Below are 23,930 nucleotides of genomic sequence, written 5' to 3'. Positions count from 1 at the left end.
TGATTTGGAGAAAGCCACTGTTTTTTGCGTTTTATTCTTATACAGCACCCATTTTTCATCACCAGTTACAACTCGTTCTAAAAAGGGGTCATTTTGTTGTCTGGTCAACAATGAATTGCAAATCTCCCATCTCTGTGCTTTATTGTTTTCTGACAGTTCATGCGGTACTCATACACCCTGTTTAAGAACCTTGCCACTCTTATTAAGTGCTCTTGGACAGTTGACCATGATGAATTAAGTTTCTCTGCTAATTCTTCTATGGTTTGTTTTGGATCTGATTCGATGAGAGTATTAAGAGCATCGTCATCTAGAGTAAGAGGTCTTCCAGATCGAGGACGATCAGAGAGATCAAAATTTTTTCCTGCAAATCTCCTAAACCATCGCTGACATTTGTTAACCTTCAATACGTCTCCATAAGTTGAGCAAATGATTTTTACAGCCTCGGTAGCATTCTTTCCTTGGTGAAATAAAAACAGCATACGATGATGTAAAATCTGCCATATTAAAAAAAATAATCTAAAATTAAAAAAAAAAAAAACAGATTTTTTTAAATAGAAAAGTAATGCTAATATTTAAATAAAAATCAAATTTAATAATTTATGTGTTATTTAAGAAGAAACAATCAGCTAAAAATGACTTATTAAAAATAACTGATTACTTTCCAGTCCCCCTTATACTGTCATATTGAGGGTACATGGCACTGTCTTAAAATGGATAACTATCAACAGTTTGGTTTCAGAAATATTTCCATTTAAAATACTGGCAATCTTGCAGCTGTGTATCAGACTAAAGAAAAATTAGATCTATAGTAATGTCAAGAAAATGTCACCTTCAGAAAACTAAAATTCGATCTTCACATCAAAAAGCAAGATTTCAAATATAGAAGAATGTTTATCTATGCATTAATAAAAAAAAAAGAAAATACTTACTCAAGCTGATGTTTCTGTTCTTTTTTTGGTGTTTTCACCCTAACAATAAGTCGAGGTTGCACATTTTTAGCCATCAGTATTTTTAGTCCTCCTTTAGCTAAGAATAAAAATGAGAAACATATCTAAATTTTAAAGCAAAAATTAAAATAAAATTTACTAATTAAAATATGAAATACCAGTTGCAAAATAGATGTCAACACTAGTGAACTTCAGATATACTAGACTGCACAAAGTTTCATGCTCACAAATTCTGTTACTTGTGAAGTCAAAATCTGCTGTAAGTGAGGCATAATAAAATTATATTTAGAAGAAAATTAAAAATAGATAATGATGAAATTATTTCGATTTTCAGTTTTATTTAAGAAAAGATATTAAATTCTTTTTTTTTCAGCCAAATATCTTGCAAGTATGAAGTTTTGAAAATGACAAGAGAACTTATGAGAGTACAACCATTATTATTGGAAGTCCCTTGCAATTAACTGATGAAAATTTTTTCATTTGATTATTATTATTAACATTTGACCTTCATGGAGTCATAGACTGATTGTGGAAGGAACACACTATTGCACACAATGCTCGTCCAACCATGCTTTAAACTGATTCAATGTGTCTACTCCCACAACACACTCAGGCAATGCATTCCACTACCAATCACTCTCCATGCAAAGAACCTACTCCTCACTCCTCTGCTTACACCCTCCTTATACAGTTTCCAGTGATGGCCTCTTGTTCTACCCCCGTCTCCCATTCTATGAAAAATCGCTTCCATGTCAACTCGATAAAAATCCTTGATAGGTTATATGTCTCAAACATATCCCCTCCCCTCCCTCCTATTCAAGAACTCTGCAACTTACATTCTCTCAATCTGTCTTCATACTCCACATTCCAAAGACCACTGATGACCTTTGTGAATCTTCTCTGGACCCTTTCTGACATATCCTCATCACCATGAAAACCAGGCGACCAAATCTGTGCGCAATAATCCATATGAGGCCTGATCAAGGCCTTATACAATGGAATCATAACCTCTCTATTTCTGCATGTCACATCATTGAAATTATCCTCCACACCATTGCCATTATCTGATGTGATGTCTTCACAACTTGTGCAATGTGGCCCCTGAATTTCAGGTCCTTGTCCACCATCACTCCTAGATCTCTCATCTCCTATACTTCTGTTAAAGTTTCCCCACCAAGTGTATGCTTGCATCCCATCGTTGCTTACCAAATCCCAAAACCTTACACTTTGCAACATTGAACTGACATTGAACTATGTCCTCTACACTTAAGTTCCTCATGATTTCACCCTGATCAGGATGAAAAACACCCTTATAAATTGATCACTGAATTCAATGATCATACCTCAACATTTACCATTCTACCACTTTCATTCCTTAACTTCATCTTTCCATGATCATTCATCCTTCTGCTTGCCACATATCTAAAAACTCTCTAGGATTTTTCTTCACCTGATTTACCAATTTCTGCTCATACTGCACTTTTGTTTTCCTTACTAACTGAGTCACTCTCTTGGCTTGTTCTTTATACTCTTCATGTAACTGATTATTATCATTATTCATCTTGTACAGCCTTCAAAGTACTTCCTTCTTCTAGATTTCATGTTTAAGCTTCTCATTCATCCATTGTACACCTACCTTATTCAACCTTTTGGTCTTTGGAATACATTCACACATTGATGCTGTTGTGCATTTTTTTGTCAATTCCCAAGCAGCATTTATTTCCTTACTGATCAACTCCTCATTCCATGCTATAGCTCCAAGCTGCCTCCTAAGCTTGGCACAATCACCAGCCTTATAATTACACATATATCCTTTCCTCACAAAAGCCTGCATATGGCTAGCCACAACCCAGGTGATCACTTCATGATTACTCTCACCAACTGGAGGAAAGTGTGAAACCCCACTCACAATTACATCCTTTGATGAAATGATCAGATCTAAAACACTTGATCCTCAAGTGCCCTGCTTTAGATAGTTATCGCTCAAGAACTTGAGAAATTCATTTTCCTTATTTCCAAATGCTATCTCTTCATCTCAATCTATACTGTCATAATTAAAATCACCCATAATGATCACCTTCCTTTGTTCACTAATCCAAGTTGTTTATACATTTCTTCATCACCATCCTCCACATTCCCAGGCCTATAACAACATCCAACTAAACATGTCTTCCGCTCAACCTCCACATTACACCACACTGCCTGATAACCATTGCCACTATTTCCCCCTTTCATTTCTATTCCTGGTATGATATCATCTTCATTCAACCATGTTTCATTTATTCCAATGATTTTGGAGAGAAGAAACTCAATCACTGAAACCATTTCATCCCTCTTATTTCTGAAACATCTGCCATTTGTAAACAAACACAACAGTTCATTTTTAGGTCTATAGCCAATCCTATCCAAGCCATATGTTGGTTGTGATTTCCCTACCTCACCTACCAAATCACCTTTATCACATATATCTGCTCAGTTTCAATACTCCATCTTCATACACATATTCACTGCCACTTTCAACATCCACTCTCTCCCTATTCCTTGTCTCCCTGTCCACCCAAGCTCCCACCCCCCACTTCCCTGTTCCTCTTGCATTCCCATTCTCTTCATCTCTCACACTACTACTGTTTCCTTTTCCCACCCACCCCGCTTCCCTGTTCCTCTTGCATTCCCATTCTCTCTTCATATCTCACACTACTACTGTTTCCTGCAAGTACTTTTGTCTCTTCAATACCACTCTCCTGATTTTCCCTTCATCTCTCTCTCTCTCTTCTAATCTCTTGCACGCATCACACACTGTGCTTCCATCCAGCAATACTTTCTCCAGTGCACTCACTCCAAAGCCATTCAAATTCAACCCATCATGCCTGTATAATTTCATTCTTCCCTTAAACACACACCATACATCCACAAACTGTACTCCCTTCTCACACAGCTCCACTATCGTACCATTCATGATTTGGGCTGTCTGTCGCAACTCATCATCGTCATACCTCAGCAACACACAGACAACATTTTCTACTACACTGTTATCTTTCACTCTTCTCAACAGTCTCCTGATATTAGTTCTCACATCCTTCTTATGTCCACTTACATCATTCATCCCCACCATCATGACTAATTCTCTTTCTTGTTTCTTCCTCATGTACAATGACTTAATTATCCAACTCATTCTCCCACTTGGATAGGAGACCTTACAGACTCTCTCAGTAACTAGCCCTCTAATTATGGAGTCTCCATATACTGCTATCCTGGAATTACTCATCACCTCTTTTACTCTTTTTCTTTTCATTCTGTTCTCTTGCACACTTTCATTAGTTTCCACTAGATATTATAAGTTAAATTAAACTCAACAAGAAAATATATTCCTGTTTAATCCTTTACCAAGTGAAGGTAAATAAAGTTTGCACGTGAAGTATCTTCACAACTAGGCTACTTATATATATGGAGGCTAATGACTTCACATTTATTGTCTTAGTATCCTATAATGCAAGACACACATCCTTTTGGACATTATACATGCTAGGCATTATTGGAAGGGCTATACTACCCAGACTGTTTCCAAACTTTATTGAGGTGTCATATTTTCCTTTTTCACAGATGAGTACTATGAGAGCTGTACTATAATTATTTGGTATTCAACCTTCTGCCCAGGCCTACGGAATTATACAATAAAGTTACTGTAATATGTAATACTTTTTTTTTAACTTTCATATTTGAATATTTCTGGTTGAATATCATCTTCTGCAGCTGTCTTACTACATGACAGGTTTTTTGATGTTTCTTCCTACCTCAAATATTGATAAGTACTCCTGATCACATTCCCTTTGAAAAAAATTTCTTTCCTTATTTCATTTAGCAATCTTTCAAAGGACTGAAATTACTCCAAACATCTAGAAATCTTTTTTTCAAGTCACTCATCCTCCATTTCTAAATTTTTTAAATAGACTTCAGAATATTTCGCTACTTTTTTGTCATTTATTTTCTTACCAAAGTATTCTTATGATTTTTGTTTAGCTAGTTTTACACAGTGTTTCACTTTCTTGTTTTTCTCTGTATTCTCTAAGAGCACAAGCTGACCTACCAGTCAAGAACTTTCCATAAGCTTTCTTTTTTTCTTTCATTGCCTCCTTATCTTCCTGAGCCCACCAAGGAGTTCAGATTTTTTTATCCTTGCAGATAACTGTGCCACATGCCTCTCTGGCTGAATCAAATAATGTTTCCTTCAGAGTTTGCCACTGAATCTCCAAGGTTTAGTTCCTTCTTTCCTGGGAATGTGGAGGATGGTGATGAAGAAATGTATAAACAACTTGGATTAGTGAACAAAGGAAAGTGATCATTATGGGTGATTTTAATTATGACAGTATAGATTGAGATGAAGAGAGTTCAGGCACAAACTTTGTTTGCTTACACTTGGCTAAAGGATGAAACCAAGAATATAATTTCTTGGCATCTTTAATTTATTGTGTATTCTCTCCATGCAAATTTGTGCACATCTGTATGGTGGAACATAATATAGGAATGACTAGTCCATGGCCTAAATAGAAATCTTGTAGGTACTTAGGATTATTACAACCCTGCTGTTTACTCTGAATTTTATCAAACTTTTTTTGTGTCTTAAAAAATTCCTCCACTTCTTTCATACTAGAAACTATTATGGGATCATATGCATGAATAAGTCTCGCCAGTTTCCCATTCTGAAAATAAAACAATGGCTTCATAGCCTTAGTTAATTTGGTCATAACCTAAATAACAACAACCAACTTTTCCCACAGCAGTCTATCTGTAATTGTCTGAAACTCGAAAAAAGTTTTTATTTGTATGTAGTATTAAATACTACAGCTTCTCCTTCCTTTTCTAATCATAATCTTTTCTAATAAAGCTAACTATCTAATCATAAGAGTGCATAATTCTTGCAACATAATTTATTAAGATTATTGGTATAATCATATGTTAGTCATTTATGTGAGTAGAAAACAACAAATGTGCATTACTGGTGCAGAAACTAAAGTATCAGTTTTCTGAAAACAAAATTCATTACCTGAAAGTGAATCTGTCTGTCGTAGGAAAGGATCTCCACCATGCACATTTAACATTCTAGTTCTGAAATAAAATAATTTAGTGTTAATAAAACTGAAATCATACTTACAAGGATGGTCTGAAAAGTTCTCGACCTAACAATGAAAAAACGAATTTATAATTTCAAAATTATTTTTATCTTTCAACGTAATCACCCTTAAGACATTTATTTATTCCAGCAATGCTCCAGTGCCATTATCCTGTCCCTATAGTGGTTCTCAGTAAGATCCACAATACCCCTCTACAGCTGCAATCACCTCTTGATTCGAAGAAAAATGCTGACCAGCGAGGAAGAGTTTTACTTTTGGGAAGAGAGAGAAGTCAGAGGGAGCCAAATCTGGGGAATAGGGTGGATGTTCCAACAATTCATAGTGCAGATACCTTAATTTTTCCATTGCCAAAATGCCTTTGTGGAGGCAGGTGCATTGTCCTGATGAAAGATGATTTTTCCCTTCTGCAAACCAAGTCTTTTCTCATGAATTTTTTCGTCTAGTCTGGTTAAAAGATCGGAATAATATTTCTCGGTTATTGTTTTCAACTTTTCAAGTGGACAGAAGCTGGTTGTTCAGTGCCAAACAAAATGCCTTTAGCATCCCAAAACACCGATGCCATGAACCTTTCCTACTGATGGAACTGACTTTGTCTTCTTTGGCACTGAACAACCAGCTTCTGTCCACTATTTTGACTTCTGTTTAGATTCTGGTGTGTGATGGTGAATCCAAGTCTCATCCACAGTAATAAATTGATGCACAAAATCAGTTTTATTCTTCTTAAAATGCTCCAAGCGCACTGTTCAGCGATTTTCATGCGAGTGCATTTTTGATCTGCTGTGAGCAAGCACGGCACCTATTCTTGCTAAAAGTTTTTTCACTTGCAATTCTTCGTGCAAAATATATCCTACACGTTCTTTTGAAATGCCTATAGTCTCAGTAATTTCATGCACTTCGACTTTTCTGTCATCCAATACCATATTGTGCACTAGATCGATGATTTTTGGTGTTGTTACACTTTTTGAACGTCCTTCACGTGGATCGTGGCTGGAATGGCCATGTTTAAACTCGGCAGCCCATTTCTTAATTGTCGAAAACGAAGGAGAAGAGTACCCATAAACTTTTATGAACTTCGAATGAATTTCCTTTGGCATTAAACCTTCTTTTACAAAGAATTTTATAACCTTATGATACTCAATTTTATCCATTTCAAGGGATACAGACAACACTTTTGCTTCAGACTGCTGTATAAAACAAACTACTTGATAGAATGACTTGTAATTTCATATGGATGCTTATGACATATGAAACAACTTAGAAAAAAAAAATCCTACTGACAGTGTTGCCATCTATGGTCGAGGCCGAGAACTTTTCAGACCACCCTCGTATGTTAGTAAAAAAACTCTTAGCATTCATACTTAATGAATATTTAACTTTGTTAATTTCAATTTCTTTTATATTTTACATGAAACTTATTCAGATTTCTCATTAATAAAATTACTGTTTTGAAATATTATTGCTCCAAGTAAAACATATTACATTATGTTAAGTTAAATATCTAAATATCTTAAAGCTAAAGAAATAATTCAGAATTTGTTAAAAAGGATTTCTAAGATTTTATCTTTCATATTTATTAGATATAACAACAATATTAAAAAGAAATGTATCACTTTTCACTTGTTTAAGACTACAGTGTTAAGTGAGTGAGCAGCTGGAGTTACTGACTAGTTCACTGAACATATGCTGTATTTTTAACATGAAATGCACGATTTTTAGAGAACCACTGTTTACATAGAAATAAGGGTGTTTGCAGTGGAGTAATTATTATTTCAATTCAGTTAAGAGCAGTGTTCAGATCAGGAGGGAGGGAAAGAGAGAGAGAGACAGTAATTTGACCACAGAAAGGAGGTGTAAAAATCCTAGAGGTCATCCCAACTGGCACTATTATAGTGCTATAAGGTATGAGGCTGAGCATGGTTGGGTGGAGATCTATCTATGGGGAAGGAGATGGATAAGATAATGATCAGAATTGCAAAGAGGAGAACAGACATCTGTAGTATAACTGAAGGGAGAGCTGCTTAAAAAAAATGAAAAAGGTTCAGTGTGCTGGAAGAATGATGAGGATGGTCTGGATAGCAAATGATTCAGCTTTCCTTCTAGTCTGATCTACAAAGAAAAGGGTAGCCAGTTTGCGTTACTGTTAGGAAGATAATCGCACAATTTGAGTACTTATACTGTATATAATCAACTCTTAAAGATAAATAATCAAAAAAGGACAGTATGGTTGTTTGAATTAGGCAAGAGCAGTAAATGCAGCAAATGAAAGCTATGGAAACTGTGAGCTAGAGGAGATGAAAAAGCAAGAATTCCAGGTTTGGTAGCCTTTGGCAAGGAAAATCTGATTTGACAGAAGTGCATTTTTATATATTTTTGTTTTTTTTTCATGATTTTTTGTTATTTTTTATGGGAGTTTTTTTTTTTTTTATCTGCAGTGATGATAGCATTTAGGATGGTCAGTATGGGGTTTTTTAAAGAGGGGTCAGATTTTACCAATTTACTTAAGTACTATAACAAGTGATGAATGCAATGAACAAAGCAGATGCATATACAGCAATAGATTTTATTATTATTATTATCCAGGCCTCCATGGAGTCAAAAGACTCATCGTGGGAGGTTGTTTTTAGGAAATACAAAGTCTATCATACCACTCCTTGAACCCATTAACCGTTCCCACTCCAACCACTCTCTCAGGCAATGCATTCCAAGGTTCAACCACCCTCCACGCAAAGAAACCACTCCTCACCCTTTGCACACAGCCTCCTTTCGTAACTTCCAGGGATGGCCCCTTGTCATCGCTCCTTCCCGCCATTCCACCAAGTGAAAGAACTCTCCAATGTCTACCCTGTAACTGCCTCTCAACAGTTTAAAAGTCTCGATCATATCACCTCTACTTCCTCTATCCACCAAACTTTGCAGTACACATTCCCTCAGTTGATCCTCATAACTAACATTGTACAGTCCTGAAACCATCTTTGATATCCGCCTCTGTACCCTTTCCACAGTCAATTTATCCCCATCAAATCCTGGGGACCAAATCTGAGAACAATAGTCTAAGTGTGGTCTGATCAGGGCCTTATACAATGGAATGATAACTCTTTTATCTCTGCAGATCAGAGTCCTTCTCAGTATTGCAGCAATCCTCTGAGTTACCCTCACCACCTTTGCAATATGCTCCCTGAATTTCAGTTTTCTATCAATCATCACCCCCAGATCTCTTGTCTCCCCTATCCTCTCCAGTGCAGCTCCTCTAATTGAGTATGCATCCTCCCATCAATGGATCCCAAACATCAAGACATTACATTTTGCTGCATTGAACTGACAACCCCATTTATTTGCCCATCTGTCTAGTTTATTCAAATCCTCTTGCAGGGCTGCCACATCTGCACTATTACTGATAATCCTTCCCAACTTCATATCATCTGCAAACAGCTGAATGTCCTCTTGCAATCCATTGACAATATCATTGATATAAAGATTGAACAATACAGTCCCAGTACTAAGCCCTGTGGAACCCCACTTGTAACCCTCTGCTTCCTTGATATTGCCCCATCATACACAACTCTCTGATACCTATCAGTCAGCAATCCTGAATCCATTTGACTAACCCGACATTTAAACCTATGTGCTGCTACTTAAATATCAGCTTATCATGTGGTACCCTGTCAAACACCTTTGAAAAATCCAAAAAAATGGCAGTATATGCCTTTCCCTCATCAACTGTTCTTGTCACTTTATTATAAAACACAATCATATTACTAAAGCAAGAGCGCCCCTTAACAAATCCATGTTGATTCTCACAGATAACATTACCCTCATTACCAACTCATTAACAACTACTGATGACACACAAACTAGCCTATAATTAGACACTTCCAGTCTGCTACTGCCCTTATGCAATGGCACTATCTTACCTTCCTTCCATTCCCTGTGTACCTTTCCTTCAGCCAGACTTTTATTGAAGAGCCAGGTCATCGGAGCTGTCAGTTCTTTAGCACATTCTCTCAAAACCCGTGGTGAAATACTGTCCTGTCCAACAGCTTTATTGGTATCCAGAGTACTCAGTATTTGGAACAGACTCTCCTCTTGCACCTCTAAACCCTGATCCTGCCCTATCCCTCTAGTATTAAAACCTCCTCCAGAATGAAATACTCCAATAAAGTGCTCATTGAACAACTCCACTATGTCCTCTGCATCAGTCACTCTATTCCCATTTTTATCCCGCAATGTCATTCTTCCACAATCGTTTCTCCACCTACTGGCCACATAGCTAAAAAATTCCCTAGGATTTTCTTTGGATCTTAGTGCCAATCTCTTCTCATATTCCAGTTTTGCCTTCCTCACCATTCTGGTCACTCTCCTGGCCTATGTCTTATATTCTTCGTGTATCTGTCCTCCACCCCTCTCCTTGTATATCTTCTATAATCTCTTTTTCAACTGCAGTTCCTGTTTGATATCGTTTGTCATCCACTTTACACCAAATTGTGTCTGCTTCTTCACCTGTGGAATATAGCTTACTATTGCTGCTAACAAATATTGTTTCACAATTTCCCAAGCACTAATGATATCCTGGCATTCCAATTCTGCCCTCCATGGAACTTCCCCTAGTTGATACCTAAGACTACTATAATCATCCGCCTTATAATTCCACATACGTTCCCTTTTCTTTGATACACCTGCATGTCTGTTCATCTTCCAAGTCAAAACTAAATGGTCACTCTCTCCAACTGGTGGGAGAGATGTCATCTCACTTATTATCAGCTCTTCTGATGCTATGACCAAATCCAAAACTCTTGAACCTCTTGTTCCCTCCATCACATGCTGCCGAAGACATTTGTCCCTCAAGAATTCAAGAAATTCCATTCCCTTATTGCTACATGCATCTTTCTCTCCCAAATTTATACTGCTGTAGTTAAGATCTTCCATAACAATCATTCTTCTTCTTGCACTTGCCAAGCTCAACTGCCTAAACATCTCCTAGTCCCCACCCTCTGTGCTCCCTGGTTTATAGCAACACCAATAAATATCCTGTCTTGGCCACTTCTACCTGACACCATATGCTTTCGAAACCATTTGTATCACTGCCTTCCAAAGCGCCTCTACTCTAAGAGGACATAAGTCATCACTTATCATAAGCAGTACTCCACCACCACATTTTCCTTTCCTATTCTACCAAAAAATGCTGTACCCTGCCACTTCAATTCCGGTTATTAAATCATCCTCTGTCAACCACATCTCAGAGATCCCAATAATCTTTGGCCAGTTTGATGCTATCAGTGTCACCAATTCATTTCCTTTATTTTTGATACTCCTGGCATTAGTATAGAGCATAAAAATGTCACTGCTTCTATACCTATCATTTAGAATGCCACAAAACAAGTTGGCAACTAAACTGAAATGGATCGAATTAGGTACTGATTACTGAGTTGGATAGCTGTGTTGGGATCAGTATGTTGTGCATGAGGCATGGTATCTGAAAAGAGGAAAGTTACTAGTGGTGTTGCAGGGATCTGTTTTGGGCCACTGTTGTTTAACTTTTATATTAATGTTATTGCGATAGGTTTAACTGGAGATAGAAGATGATGCAAAATTTAGGAGAGAAATGCTGTTGCTTTTTACAAGAGGATTTAAATAAACTGTATGAGTGGGTAAGCGAGTGAAACTAAGATGGTATGGTTGGTCACTTAAACAGAATGAAAGAGAAAGGTTTTCCAAACCAGTGTCTGATGACAGGATGGTAAGGAAAAAATCCAAAGATAATGGTTATCTAGGCAGATTGATGCAGTTGGTAGTAGTGCCCTAGAGATTGAAATATAAGATATGACAGTTCTGAACACTGACAAATAACTGATTAATACGGTAGAAACTGTTGATGGGAAGTTAGTAACAATATCACAGTATTCTATACACCACTTGCACAAACACATGTAAAGAACTGATGATAATAATGATAAACTCACACAAAAGACAGAGAAATCTACAGAATATTAGTGGGCTAAATACCTATCATATAATATTATCATGAATGTATTGATATGAGGATAAGTCAGAAAGACTCCACAATATTTTATTGAAACTTTTTTTCTTATTCATTTATGTGTCTAATCTTCAGTTGTTTAACTGAATTATCTTCCTGAATAATGGCAATGTTGATGAATATATATACCAAAGAAGAAATGGCAGCAATTTGTGTTTTTTTTTGATGGCTGAAGGTGAAGTTGGTAGAGAAACTGATCGCAACAATGTTTTGCCACAACAAATTATATATATGTGGATTCTCATTTTCAAAAATGGTTATGCAAGTGCCACTGATGAACATCAGTTGGGTGGTAGTTGGTCTAGTTGCTAGATTATGCCCAAACAACTAAGATAGAAGGTTAGACACTTTACTTAAATGAGATGTCTATGTTATATCTGAAAAGTGCTTATGCATCCTGGCTGGTTTGCAATTTATGCTAGATGAAAAATCCAGCCACCTTCATATGTGATGACTGATGAAAATGACACTCATTCAAAGTAATGACTTACAGGAATAATGAAAAATCCATATACTTATTCATGACAACAGAAGAACAATTATCCATGAAGTGGTAAAGTAATTAAAGATTAATAACTGTTCAGCACTGAAAAACTATCATTCTGCCAGGTAACAAACATCTTTCAGCTGGATAAACAAGATCTATAGGCAGGTTGAAAGCACTGGCATGGGTCTCTGTCTCCACCTTTGGCAAACTATTTTCTGAACCATCTGGAAGATACCTTGTTCTCATCCATTCATCCCCAACCCTCTCATTGGTTTTGTTATGTCTATGATGTTTTTGTTGTTTGGCCTCATTCCAAAAATGAACTTTCCAACATCAGCACATTCAATTCATTGTGAAAAAAGAAAAGGCTGGTAGTTTACCATTCTTGAACATCCTTCTTACTCACACAGCCTCTGGTAATTTGATAACCAGTGTTTATCGAAAACCTACCTTTACTGGCAGATACATTCATCAAAAGTCTGCTCATCACACCTCTCAAAAAATTGGTGTTATTAAGTCTTTAATTAATAGAGCACAAAACATATGCTCCTCTCCCTCAAGCTTACAACAAGAACTTCTCATTATCAAAACTTTAATGGAATTTAATGCAACCCTCATCAAATCCAGCAGATAATTGACTCCTATGTTCCAACACCTAAGGATTCTTCAACAGACTGCAGGGTTCCACTCCCTTATATTTCTGATATCTCTGAACCTATAGGGGCATAATTTTGAAGAAGTATCACTTTATTCCCACATATTTTTCTATCAACAAAATTTCTCATCTGTTGCCATCTACAAAAGACAAACTGTCACCTCTATCATTAGTTGGTGTTTACCAGATAACTTGTGAATGTAATTTGACATACTTTGGGCAGAAAGACCGTTTTTTTGGAAAAAAAGAATTAATGAACATCAGTATTATAGAATACATTAAACCTCAAAAGTCTGGTCTGGCACAACATAGTATTGATACTAAGCACTGTATCCAGTGGAATGAAGTTTGTCTTCTCCATAGAAGCAGTTTTAAATATGAACACTCTTTCAAAGAAAGTTGTGAAGCCCTTTCACATCGGCCAAACCTGAATCGGAATAATTGTCTCTCTCTCTCTCTCAAAAGTTTGGGAGATTCTCATTTTATGTAAACATCAAAAATCATTTCAATATTAACATTATTTATTAACATATTAATTTCTATCACATGGCAACCATTTTTAATTGGTAAGCCAATTGTTGTATATACCTTGTATTCCCGTTTCCTTGATTTGTTTGTTTCTATACAGATGATGTACTGTTATTTTCAGTATGAAATATCTGTACTTTCATTTCATTAAAAGTTAATTACTGTGGTTACTGTGTAATTTGTTGATTTTAGATAACAAATATGTAGATTCTAGCTAATAAAAAGAAATAAATAAAATTTTAATAAAAATGCAGACATATAAAATCTTATGCACTGTTAGATCAAGAGATTCAGAATCGAATGGACCATGGTGAGAAAAGATGCACTTATATATTCTGTTATTATCCGATTAAAAAAAAAATTACATTATAACTTCTTTCCTTTACAGCAAATCTGCATAATCTTCAGCCTAATTTTATATAGTTTATTTTTATCTATAAATCCTAAACATAAAAAAGTAGATTTCAAAAATAATGCAGTTAGATAGTTTCATGCAAATAATATATCACAGTAGAAGGCATACCTATTAGGAACTGGCAAACCAGAATCATCTAGAAGTCTCATAAAGACCCAACCACAGCTAACTTCACCTGTTTCTCCAGTTGTCTAATACATAAAAGAATCCAGTGAATATATATTATAATTTGTAAACTGATAAAAACATGAACATTTTCTCAATTTAAACAATACAAATTTATACAGAAATTATTATCATCATAAACGCAAGCAATCTAAATGTTTCCTTTTATTATTTTTTTAACTTCAGTAATGTTAACTGCTATTAATCAGAATAGTTTAATACAAGTTCGAATTACTGCCTTGTGTATACTGTGGATATTACTTTAGCTGTTCACCTCTGAACTATTCCAGTTTCCTAGTCGCCATAAAAAATCAAATAGGCATATCTGCAAACCAACCTCTCCAGATATGGACTATACAATAACTTTGTTTCTTCTTGCTAGTATGGGATAAAATAATAGATTGATGATCCTTTCCTTCATGGTTACATCGTGATCAGAATTCACTGCAAAAATTATGGAAACAACTACCGTGTTAGAGATAAACTTCAGTTTAATATAAACCAAAATAAACACTTGACGTTTAGACCTTCACATTAAGGTCATCATCTAGAGTATATACATATATACAAAGAAACAAACTGCACTACAATCTACATGGTATGCAAAAGTTACATTACAAAAGGTCAGCCATTAAAACTACTGGTCTGACCTCTGGTGAAAAAACAAAAAACTTACTACATCAATGATAGAGTCCAGTTAATAACATTATCTATTTGGTTCAAAAATAAATTAAGCTAGAGAGTAACATGTTAACAAAGTTACTCATATAGTTATTGTATACTTATATGAGTAACTTTGTTAACATGTTATTTTGGTTTATATTAAACTGAACAAAACTTAATTTATATTAAATTAAGTTGCATGCCTTAGGCTACCACAGCAGAGCTGCTGTGAATAAGCCACACATCACTTCACTCATTGGTCCATCAGTGGACATACTCAAAACCATGACGTCTGATGGCTACCTGGACAACTTCATGCTATGCTATGCTATGAAAGTGCTTCAGCAGTGACCTTGCATGTTTCAATATGACAATAGTCCATGCCATACTGCAATCTGTGTCTAAGTTTGGTTTCCATACAGCCAGCTTAGAGTCAAGACCTCAATCCCATCGAACATCTTTGGGACAAATTAGAATGCTGAATTTGCTTCAGACTACAGCAGCTGTCATCAGCATCAGCAATGGGGTCAGCTTTACATGAGGAATGAAAGAATATTCCCATTGCAACATATCAGAAACTGGTTGAAAGCATGCCCCCAAAGGGTAGTTGCTGTCATTCATTCCAAAGGTGGTCCCACTTGGTACTATAAATGTATTTTTTTGACCACAACTAGATGTCCAAATACTTTTGTCAACATAGTGTATCAGGAAATTGATGATGATGATATTATGCTCTGCAGTAATAAGATTATTAGTGCTTTTATAAGAATCAGCAAAGTTAAATTATCAGTAACTTTAAGTATTTCCAGTTATTAACTGTTAACTTATTAACTACTGATTATTAACTATTTCCAATAGTTAACAATTGCTCAACTAGGAAGTGGACAATTAAGATACATTATAGGAATGTATCTCAATATACAAGGTGTTATGATTCAATTCCCAGAATGGCCTTGTACTACCATGTGAATGGCAAATTAGGCAGATGCACATGACTGTGCATGTTCACATACATTTGTGCTATTCCCTCGACTTATATCAAAACAATCAAGCCGGTAGATAGTTGACAAGCTGTGGTAAAGTTTGCATGAGCTACTTTGTTATGCATTTGGCAGAAAAATGAGTGAATGGAATTTAGATCAGTACATTAACATTAGATTTTGTGCAAAGTTAGGGAAGACCACAAGTAAAACTCTAGACATATTAAGAGTAGTTTATGGTGATGATGATGCCTTAAAAAACGTTTAGTGTATTTGAACAGCATAAGAGGTTTAAAGAGGGAGAAGAATACGTGAGAGATTACAAAAGAACTGGAAGACTGCAAACTTGTCGCACATGTGAAAATGTAAAAAGAGTGTAACTGTACATTTAATTATTTATTGGACCAAACTAATTGGTTCAATAAATAATTAAATGTACAGTTAATTAATGACAGAAGAATTAAATTTAGCCACCAAAAAACAGTGAAGAAGATTTAGACAGATGATTTGAAAATAAATATTTCTGCAGGGATGGGTCTGTGAATTTTGAATAAAGATCAATAGAAGCAGCAGTGGGTTGTTGTTTCTTTCTTCCAATCTTATTTCACAACTGGCTGAGTTTCAGAGAATTATTACCAAGTTATTATTATATATTATTAAAAGTTTATTTTTCACTTGGTTAGACTATAATAAATTTAGTTTAATCCTTTATCCAAGTGTGTGCAAACAAAGTTTGTGCCTGAAAGTATCTTCAGGACTGGGTAAAGTGGTACAACACCAGGCAACTCCTTGCAAAGGTGGAGCAAGCTACCAACACTCCTATCTCAGTATCTCCCATAATGCAAAACACATCTCCTTGCGGATATGTATAATGTTATGCATTAAGGGAAGGGCCACTACCCAGACTAGTATTGACCTTTATTGAGGTCTCTTCGGTGGGAGCCAGGCCCAAGTGGAGATACCAGGCAGAAGCATTAGCAAGGTCATCTCCTCCTATAGAAGCTGCCAAACGGTGTGCCACCTTTTTATTAAATTACTCTGGATTTAGAAAAAGATGTTAAAAGTTTATTTTTCACTTGGTTAGACTATAATAAATTTACTTTAATCCTTTATTCAAGTGTGTGCAAACAAAGTTTGCACCCGAAAGTTTTGGCAGCTCCTATAGGAGGAGATGACCTTGCTAATGCTTCTGCCTGGTATCTCCACTTGGGCCTGGCTCCCACTGAAGAGACCTCAATAAAGGTCGAAACTAGTCTGGGTAGTGGCCTTCCCTTAATGCATAACATTATACATATCCGCAAGGAGATGTGTTTTGCATTATGGGAGATACTGAGATAGGAGTGTTGGTAGCTTGCTCCACCTTTGCAAGGAGTTGCCCGGTGTTGTACCACTTTACCCCAGTCCTGAAGATACTTTCAGGCGCAACTTTGTTTGCACACACACTTGGATAAAGGATTAAAGTAAATGTATTATATATTATTAATATATATAATATATAAGTTATTATTATCACTGGTGATGAAGCTTGGTGCTTTCTATATGACCCTGAAAACAAAATGGCAAAGCATGCAATGGAAAATATCATCTTCACCAAGACTGAAAAAGGCACGAATGTCATGATTGCAGACCAAGACAATGCCTGTTTGTTTTTTTATTGTAAGAGTAGAGAAGGGCACTTCAACTTCATTAAACAAGGATAAACAGCAAACTAACATTATTTTTTAGAAGTGCTATAAAGGTATGTGAAGCTGTTCATAAAAAGAGATCTGAATGTTGACCAAAATGAATCATCTATCATGATAATGCCCTGCACAAGATGCAAAAAAACTGTCTCTGAGTGTCTAACAAAATTGGACTGTCCTCTCTATTTACCAGACTTAGTCCCTTGCAACATGTGGCAGTTCTCAAAGCTAAAGAATGCAGATTTTCTGACATCCAGTGTCATGTTGCGACAATAATAAAAAACATTCCACAAGACGAGTTTCAAATGTTTTTGAATAATGACAGCATTGTCTAACCAAGAGCATTGCCACATGGGGGGATTACTTAGGTGTAGTTACTAGTCTACAGGTAAGCAAATATAGTTTTTATGTATGCATTCTGGGGATTTAATTGTAACACCTTGTACGTATCCAAAAGGAAGTGTGTTATTCATTATGGGATACTGAGACAAATGATGCGAAGTTAACAGACTCTATATACAAATAGTATATTTGTAAAAGTATGTCATGCAAAAACTTTGTCTGCTTACACTTGGGTAAAGGATTAAAGCAAGAATATAATTTATTGTCTAGTATACTTTATATTCTAACCAAGCAGAAAAATTTTCTACAAATATCACAGAGGAGATACTGTTTATAATGTTCCATAAAATAATTCGCAAGAGTCTAGGAGTGGAAACTGTCCATGACAGTTTCCTGTAATTTATATTTTATGGTATAATTTATATTGAAAATTAAAATATTTCAAATGTATTTGTCTGTGGAGTTTAACGTGATGTGGACTTCTGCAAAGAAGGTACTGAATAATAACAAGTAAGGAAATGACTGAATACCATCATGAAAAGGTGCATTTGGTAATCATATTCTTTTATGGTGACATCATTAATTATCACAACAATCAAACCTAGAGCCATTTTTTGACATATGTATTGTAAACATATTTTTTTATCTTATTTTCCACTATGTACAGTGACATAATCTTTTTATTTAATTTCCATTAAAATGGTCCAATTATAGCAAAAAGATTAAAAAAAAAAAATTTTTTTTTATTATTATCAACAAATCTCCATGGAGTCAAGAGACTCGGTGTGAGACTATGGCCCTGGCCTGTCCTTCAAACCAGCACCAGCCACCTTTCATTGACTGAATTCCCCCACTTTCAACTTTCAAGGGTCCACCGTTTGCCTCTGAGCAGTTTCATGTACTCTTGAACTCTTATTATTATTATTATTATTATTATTATTATTATTGATTCACATCATTCTTTCAATAAAAGCAGAATTATAATGGGGGGAAAATTATTTTCTCAAGCAACCTCCAGCACAGGATAAGCTTGACTCTAATACAAGGTGTCCGAAAAGAACTCTAACACAAATATTTTCTATTTGAACCACCATATAATGGTGTTTTGAGCATATTCGTGAAGTGACAATATTCAAGTTGCAGCTCATATGTTGTACACCTAATAGCCGTGCTGACAAACCAGATAACTGTACAGATGCAATGTGCCGCAGTAATGGTGTCACCACAAGAGAAAGCACAGTGTGTGTTATGGTTTGCAGAAACGAAGTCAGTGACTAATGTCAAAAGGAATTTCAGGCAGGAGTATGGTAGGAATGCTCCAAGTAATAAAAGCATCCATAAGTGACATCAACGGTTCTTGGAAACAGGAAGTGTTTTAAAAGGACACTCAACAGGTAGACCTACAACAAGTGTGGTGTGAATTCGACATAGCTTGAAACATTCAGTTTGTAGTATGAGTTGTCAACTAAACATTCCTAAAAGCACAGTGCATGACGTTCACAAGAGATTGAAACTTCCTGCTTATAAACTGCAGCTTGTTCATCACATCCAGCCTACTGATAGGCAAAAAAGAGTTCAGTTTGTGACCACCATATTAGACCTTATTGCTGAACATGACAACTACTTCCAGAGTATTTTATTTTATGATGAAGCAACGTTTCACATGCATAGAGTTGTAAATCGGCATAACTGTCGGGTGTGGGGGTCAGAAAATCCGCAAGAACTGGTGAAGTTTGTTCATAACAGTCCAAAAGTCAACGTCTAGTGCAGCATCATGCATGATCGCATTATTGAGCCGTTTTTTTTGCCTGTGTGGCATACCTGGATATGCTAGAGAACTTTGTGTTTCCTATGGATATTGAGAATGTGGAAGACCTCATTTTCCAACAGGATTGAACCATGCCACATTATGTGGTAATTGTGAGGACTGTGCTCAACAACTGTTTCCCAGGAAAATGAATAGGCAGAGGAGGTCCCATTGCTTGGCCAGTGCGCAGTCCCAATTTGATTCAAATTGATTTCTTCTTCTTTTGGAGGCTACATAAAAGATTTTGTGTATCAAGAAAAAATCCAGTCCCTTCCTCCCCTGCACCATAGAATAACAGCGACCATTGGAGCAATTCCTATGGATATGCTTACCCGAGCATGTTCTGAGGTGGAATTCCATTTTGATGTAGGGCTGTAAATGGCACACACACTGAGTTACACTAACAGGTAATCAAACTTGTGACATTGCACTTTTGATAATATATGCTATATATATTTCTGTTTCAAAATGTCATAAAATAAATTTCATTGAAAATCCTGGAGTTCTTTACAGACACCCAGTATATTCATATGTCAAGGTCAACACATCCTTCAACAGTTTCTATATAATACAGTATTATACTGATTAGAACTGAATTTTTGATCATTAATATAGTTTTACTGTAATGCCATCACAGCAATCATGATAGTGACATTGTTTTTGTGACATTTGTGATGACAAAGTGACATTATTCAACGAACTTAGGCAAGAGATATTTGTGTAAAAATCTGATGTGGGTAAAACTCTGCCCCATTTGGCGTATGTACCTAGACATATAATTTTGCTTCATATAATTATGCAGACTGCTTATAGAATAACTTATCCAACTAAAACTAAATTTCCAACAAATTATCAAATTTAACAGAGATTCTATGGAATAGCTAGATGAATGAGATGAACAAATTCATTAACAATATTTAATAATTCCTCAACTAGGAAATGAACAAACTTCCTAGTTTGTTCAACAAAATTCTCTGCAGCATTTTGCAAAACACTTATTAATAAAGTTATAAAAACAGAATTTATGCAGTTTATTGATTGTAGAATAATTTTCTGAACAACTATTATAATCAAGCAAAAACAGTGATCAACTTCCTACTTACTATTCTTCTATAAGATATACAAGGCTGGAGCAAAAGACCTAACATAAAACAACAACAAAAAAAAATGTAAGAAAAAGCTTCTAATATTATAAATTAAATTATTTTTATTACAATATAGTACAACCCTTTCATTAATGCAGCCTACAGATAAGAATGATTTCTATAAATATGAATATGGTTTCTAGTTATATTCAAAAGCAGAAAATAATTATTAAGCATTTCCCCATTGCTATATTAGATATAGCATATTAAAATGCTATATTAGGTAGTTATCACAAAAGATACAAGTAAATTCTTAATAAATATAGACAGTTTTATAGAAAAAAAAATGTAGCAAATATTTATATAAAATTTATTCTAAAAATTAAAACCATAGCATATTAAATTGGAAGAGTACCATACAGTCCAAATCAGATAACATTAGCATTATCATCAGCAAAGTGATAAATCATCCTTTTTTCAGCATATTAATTATTTGTGTATTTAATTTTTACTCACCCAAATACAAACTGGGAAAAGTTAAGGTAGTACTGAATACAACTGAAATGAAGATTTATATCTTATTAAATCTATCCCAATTATTGATATAGATCATCACATCTATATCAACAGATGATGGTAATATTATTTAACACTTCATTAAATAAAAGTTATTTTATTATAATCATAAATATTTAGGTTACAGTGACCTTAATGAACGAAACTGAAGTTGAGATAATGGATCGTGAAGGGTGGATAGTTTAGATAATGGATCTTGATAGGTGAAGTAAAAATTAAAGTTCATGGAAACATTACAAAGGTGGTGAAATAACATGAAAATTATTAGTGATGATCCTAAAGACAATGATGACCAACAGAAATAAGGAAGTCACTATGTCTCTTTTATAATGTGCTAACAAAACACATCTGGATGACAACTGTGTGCTTAGATCTGATCTGTAGAGTTTCAAGGAAACAGTGGCAGATATCCAAACTGAGAGTAAACTATGGAATACTGATACTGTGGAATCATTATGTGAATGCGAACCACATGATGAAAAGCTTAAGGATAGTAGACATATTACAAACACAGAAGTTGGTAAAGAGATATAGATTAGAGGTGGATAAAATTTGGTGTAGTGAATGCTGTGACAGAGATTTACATGAGAAAGAGGTGAATGAATTGAAGGTTCTTAGGATACTGCAGAATCTAATCCCATCTAATCCCACAGAATTTCGATTCTGTGGGATTAGATGGGATATCAGTTCCCATTTTGTGGAAATATGCATGGGAACTGGCAGTGCCTCTGACTAGGCTCTTTAATTTAAGCCTCAGGTCTGGTAGAGTTCCAAGGGAGTGGAAAGGGAGCAAAATAATTCCCTTGCATGAGGGAGGATCTAAGACTGCAGTAGCAAATTATAAACCAATCAGTATCTCAAGAGGGGGGGGGAATAAAAGTACTGGAAAAATTGGTCAAAAAGAGAATTCAAGAATGGGTGGATAAGACCATCCCCCAATCTCTTCTCCATGCGGTGTGAGTATGACTATCATACTTAAAGACAGAGATCCTCCTCCTCCATTGCAAGGGTACACCAGTTAAAATGATGGTAATGCCAGATAGTATATAGGCCCAAACTGGTCTGTAATGAGTCAGGAAAATTCTTGGTCAACTGGTGCATAATTCATCTGCCACATACTATGCTCAGTGAGGGAATCCAAGTATGTGGGAGGCACTGCCAAGGTCACGGATTGGCAAAGGAGACTGAACACTCTCTCTATATGGGTGTCACATTCAGGAGTCTATCCCTTCCCCACTGCATGTCCCCACTCTTTCCTTTCATCTAATCACAAATCAAAAATGATAGTAGACATACACTGTGAACATAAAATATCTCACTCAAGAACAACCAGTCCATCCAAACACAATAATCCAAATGTATTGAGATTCCTACCATAATTTTCGCATCCACTTTACAAACATTTATGGCATAAATTCCAACAAAAATAACATTCATCACCACTTACAGACATCCAAACCAGACTTCCTTCTCTTACCAGAAACCCAAGTTACAGCAAAACCAACCACAGTTCACCTTTAATGCTCAATTTAAAATTTTCATGATTCAAGTTTCCAGTCTCACAGAATGCCCCTCTTCCAACCACAATTATGATGGCTTGATGGTGAACAGGATCTATCCACTGGAGTGTATTCATCCTGCAGAAGCATAGACTTGGGACTCAAAATCAAGTTTTGATCTTGTCGATGCCCTGTATAAATTAAATAAAAAACATCGGCCAGTACCCAAAAAGGAGACCAATCTCTGGCAAAACTGAACACAAACTGTTTTCTGCTATGAAATTCTAAACCAATTTGCATTAACCACCTCCCAATTTGCATACAATTTGGGAGGTGGTTAATGGCTTGCTGCAGCTATCTTTCTATGATGCTCATATTACATGAATGACAGAAGATGGTGAAGTCATCCACATAGAGGGCATTATATAATGTTGGGAATAGTTGTTCTGTTATAGACTTAATCTTGAATGCAAAAATATGACACTTAAAACGGAGGCTTGTAGAACTCCCTCCTCTTCGTTATCGTTATTATTATTAAAACAGACCTTCAGGGAGTCAGGTACTCATTGAGGAAAGCCACATACTACACGCACCAGCTAACATAATTATTATTGAATTCATTCACACTGGTTGGACATACTACATTCAATGGCAATCCATTCCAATCACACAACATTCTATGAGAGAAAAATCTAGACCCCACCCTCCTTCTTAGTGACATTCATTCTCAGCATCCAAGGATGCCCTCTTGTCCTTTCCCCACCTGCCATAAAATGAAAAATTCCATCAACTAAAATCCTGTATGACCCTTTCAGAAGTTTGTACATCTCAATCATATCATCCCTCTTTCTCTTGTTTGCTAGTGTCTGCAGTCTACAAATTCTAAATATGTCTTCATAATCAGTATTCCACAATCCTCATATCATTTTTAACACT

At 35.6% G+C, this 23,930-nt stretch overlaps 1 protein-coding gene across 6 annotated transcripts in view; it reads right to left on the bottom strand.

Moving 5' to 3' along the window:
* LOC150102186 (nephrocystin-1-like) overlaps positions 1 to 23,930 on the bottom strand; it is a 215,636-nt gene that overhangs the window by 68,628 nt on the left and 123,078 nt on the right. For all 6 annotated transcript variants that reach the window (XM_090399188.1, XM_090399193.1, XM_090399192.1 and 3 more), the window contains 4 exons: positions 20,938 to 20,975; positions 14,304 to 14,386; positions 5,989 to 6,050; positions 930 to 1,026 (listed from right to left, as the gene is read on the bottom strand). In XM_090399188.1, the coding sequence (XP_090255314.1) occupies positions 930 to 1,026; positions 5,989 to 6,050; positions 14,304 to 14,386; positions 20,938 to 20,975 (280 nt within the window). The remainder of the gene's footprint in view (positions 1 to 929; positions 1,027 to 5,988; positions 6,051 to 14,303; positions 14,387 to 20,937; positions 20,976 to 23,930) is intronic.

This window comes from Typopeltis vanoorti, chromosome 10 (genome assembly GCF_054136105.1).
Source record: "Typopeltis vanoorti isolate ZY-2024b chromosome 10, IOZ_Tvanoo_1.0, whole genome shotgun sequence".
Taxonomy (NCBI): Eukaryota; Metazoa; Arthropoda; class Arachnida; order Uropygi; family Thelyphonidae; genus Typopeltis; species Typopeltis vanoorti.
The sequence above is the reverse complement of the archived record's forward strand: the minus strand, read 5'-3'. Positions and strand labels throughout refer to the sequence as shown.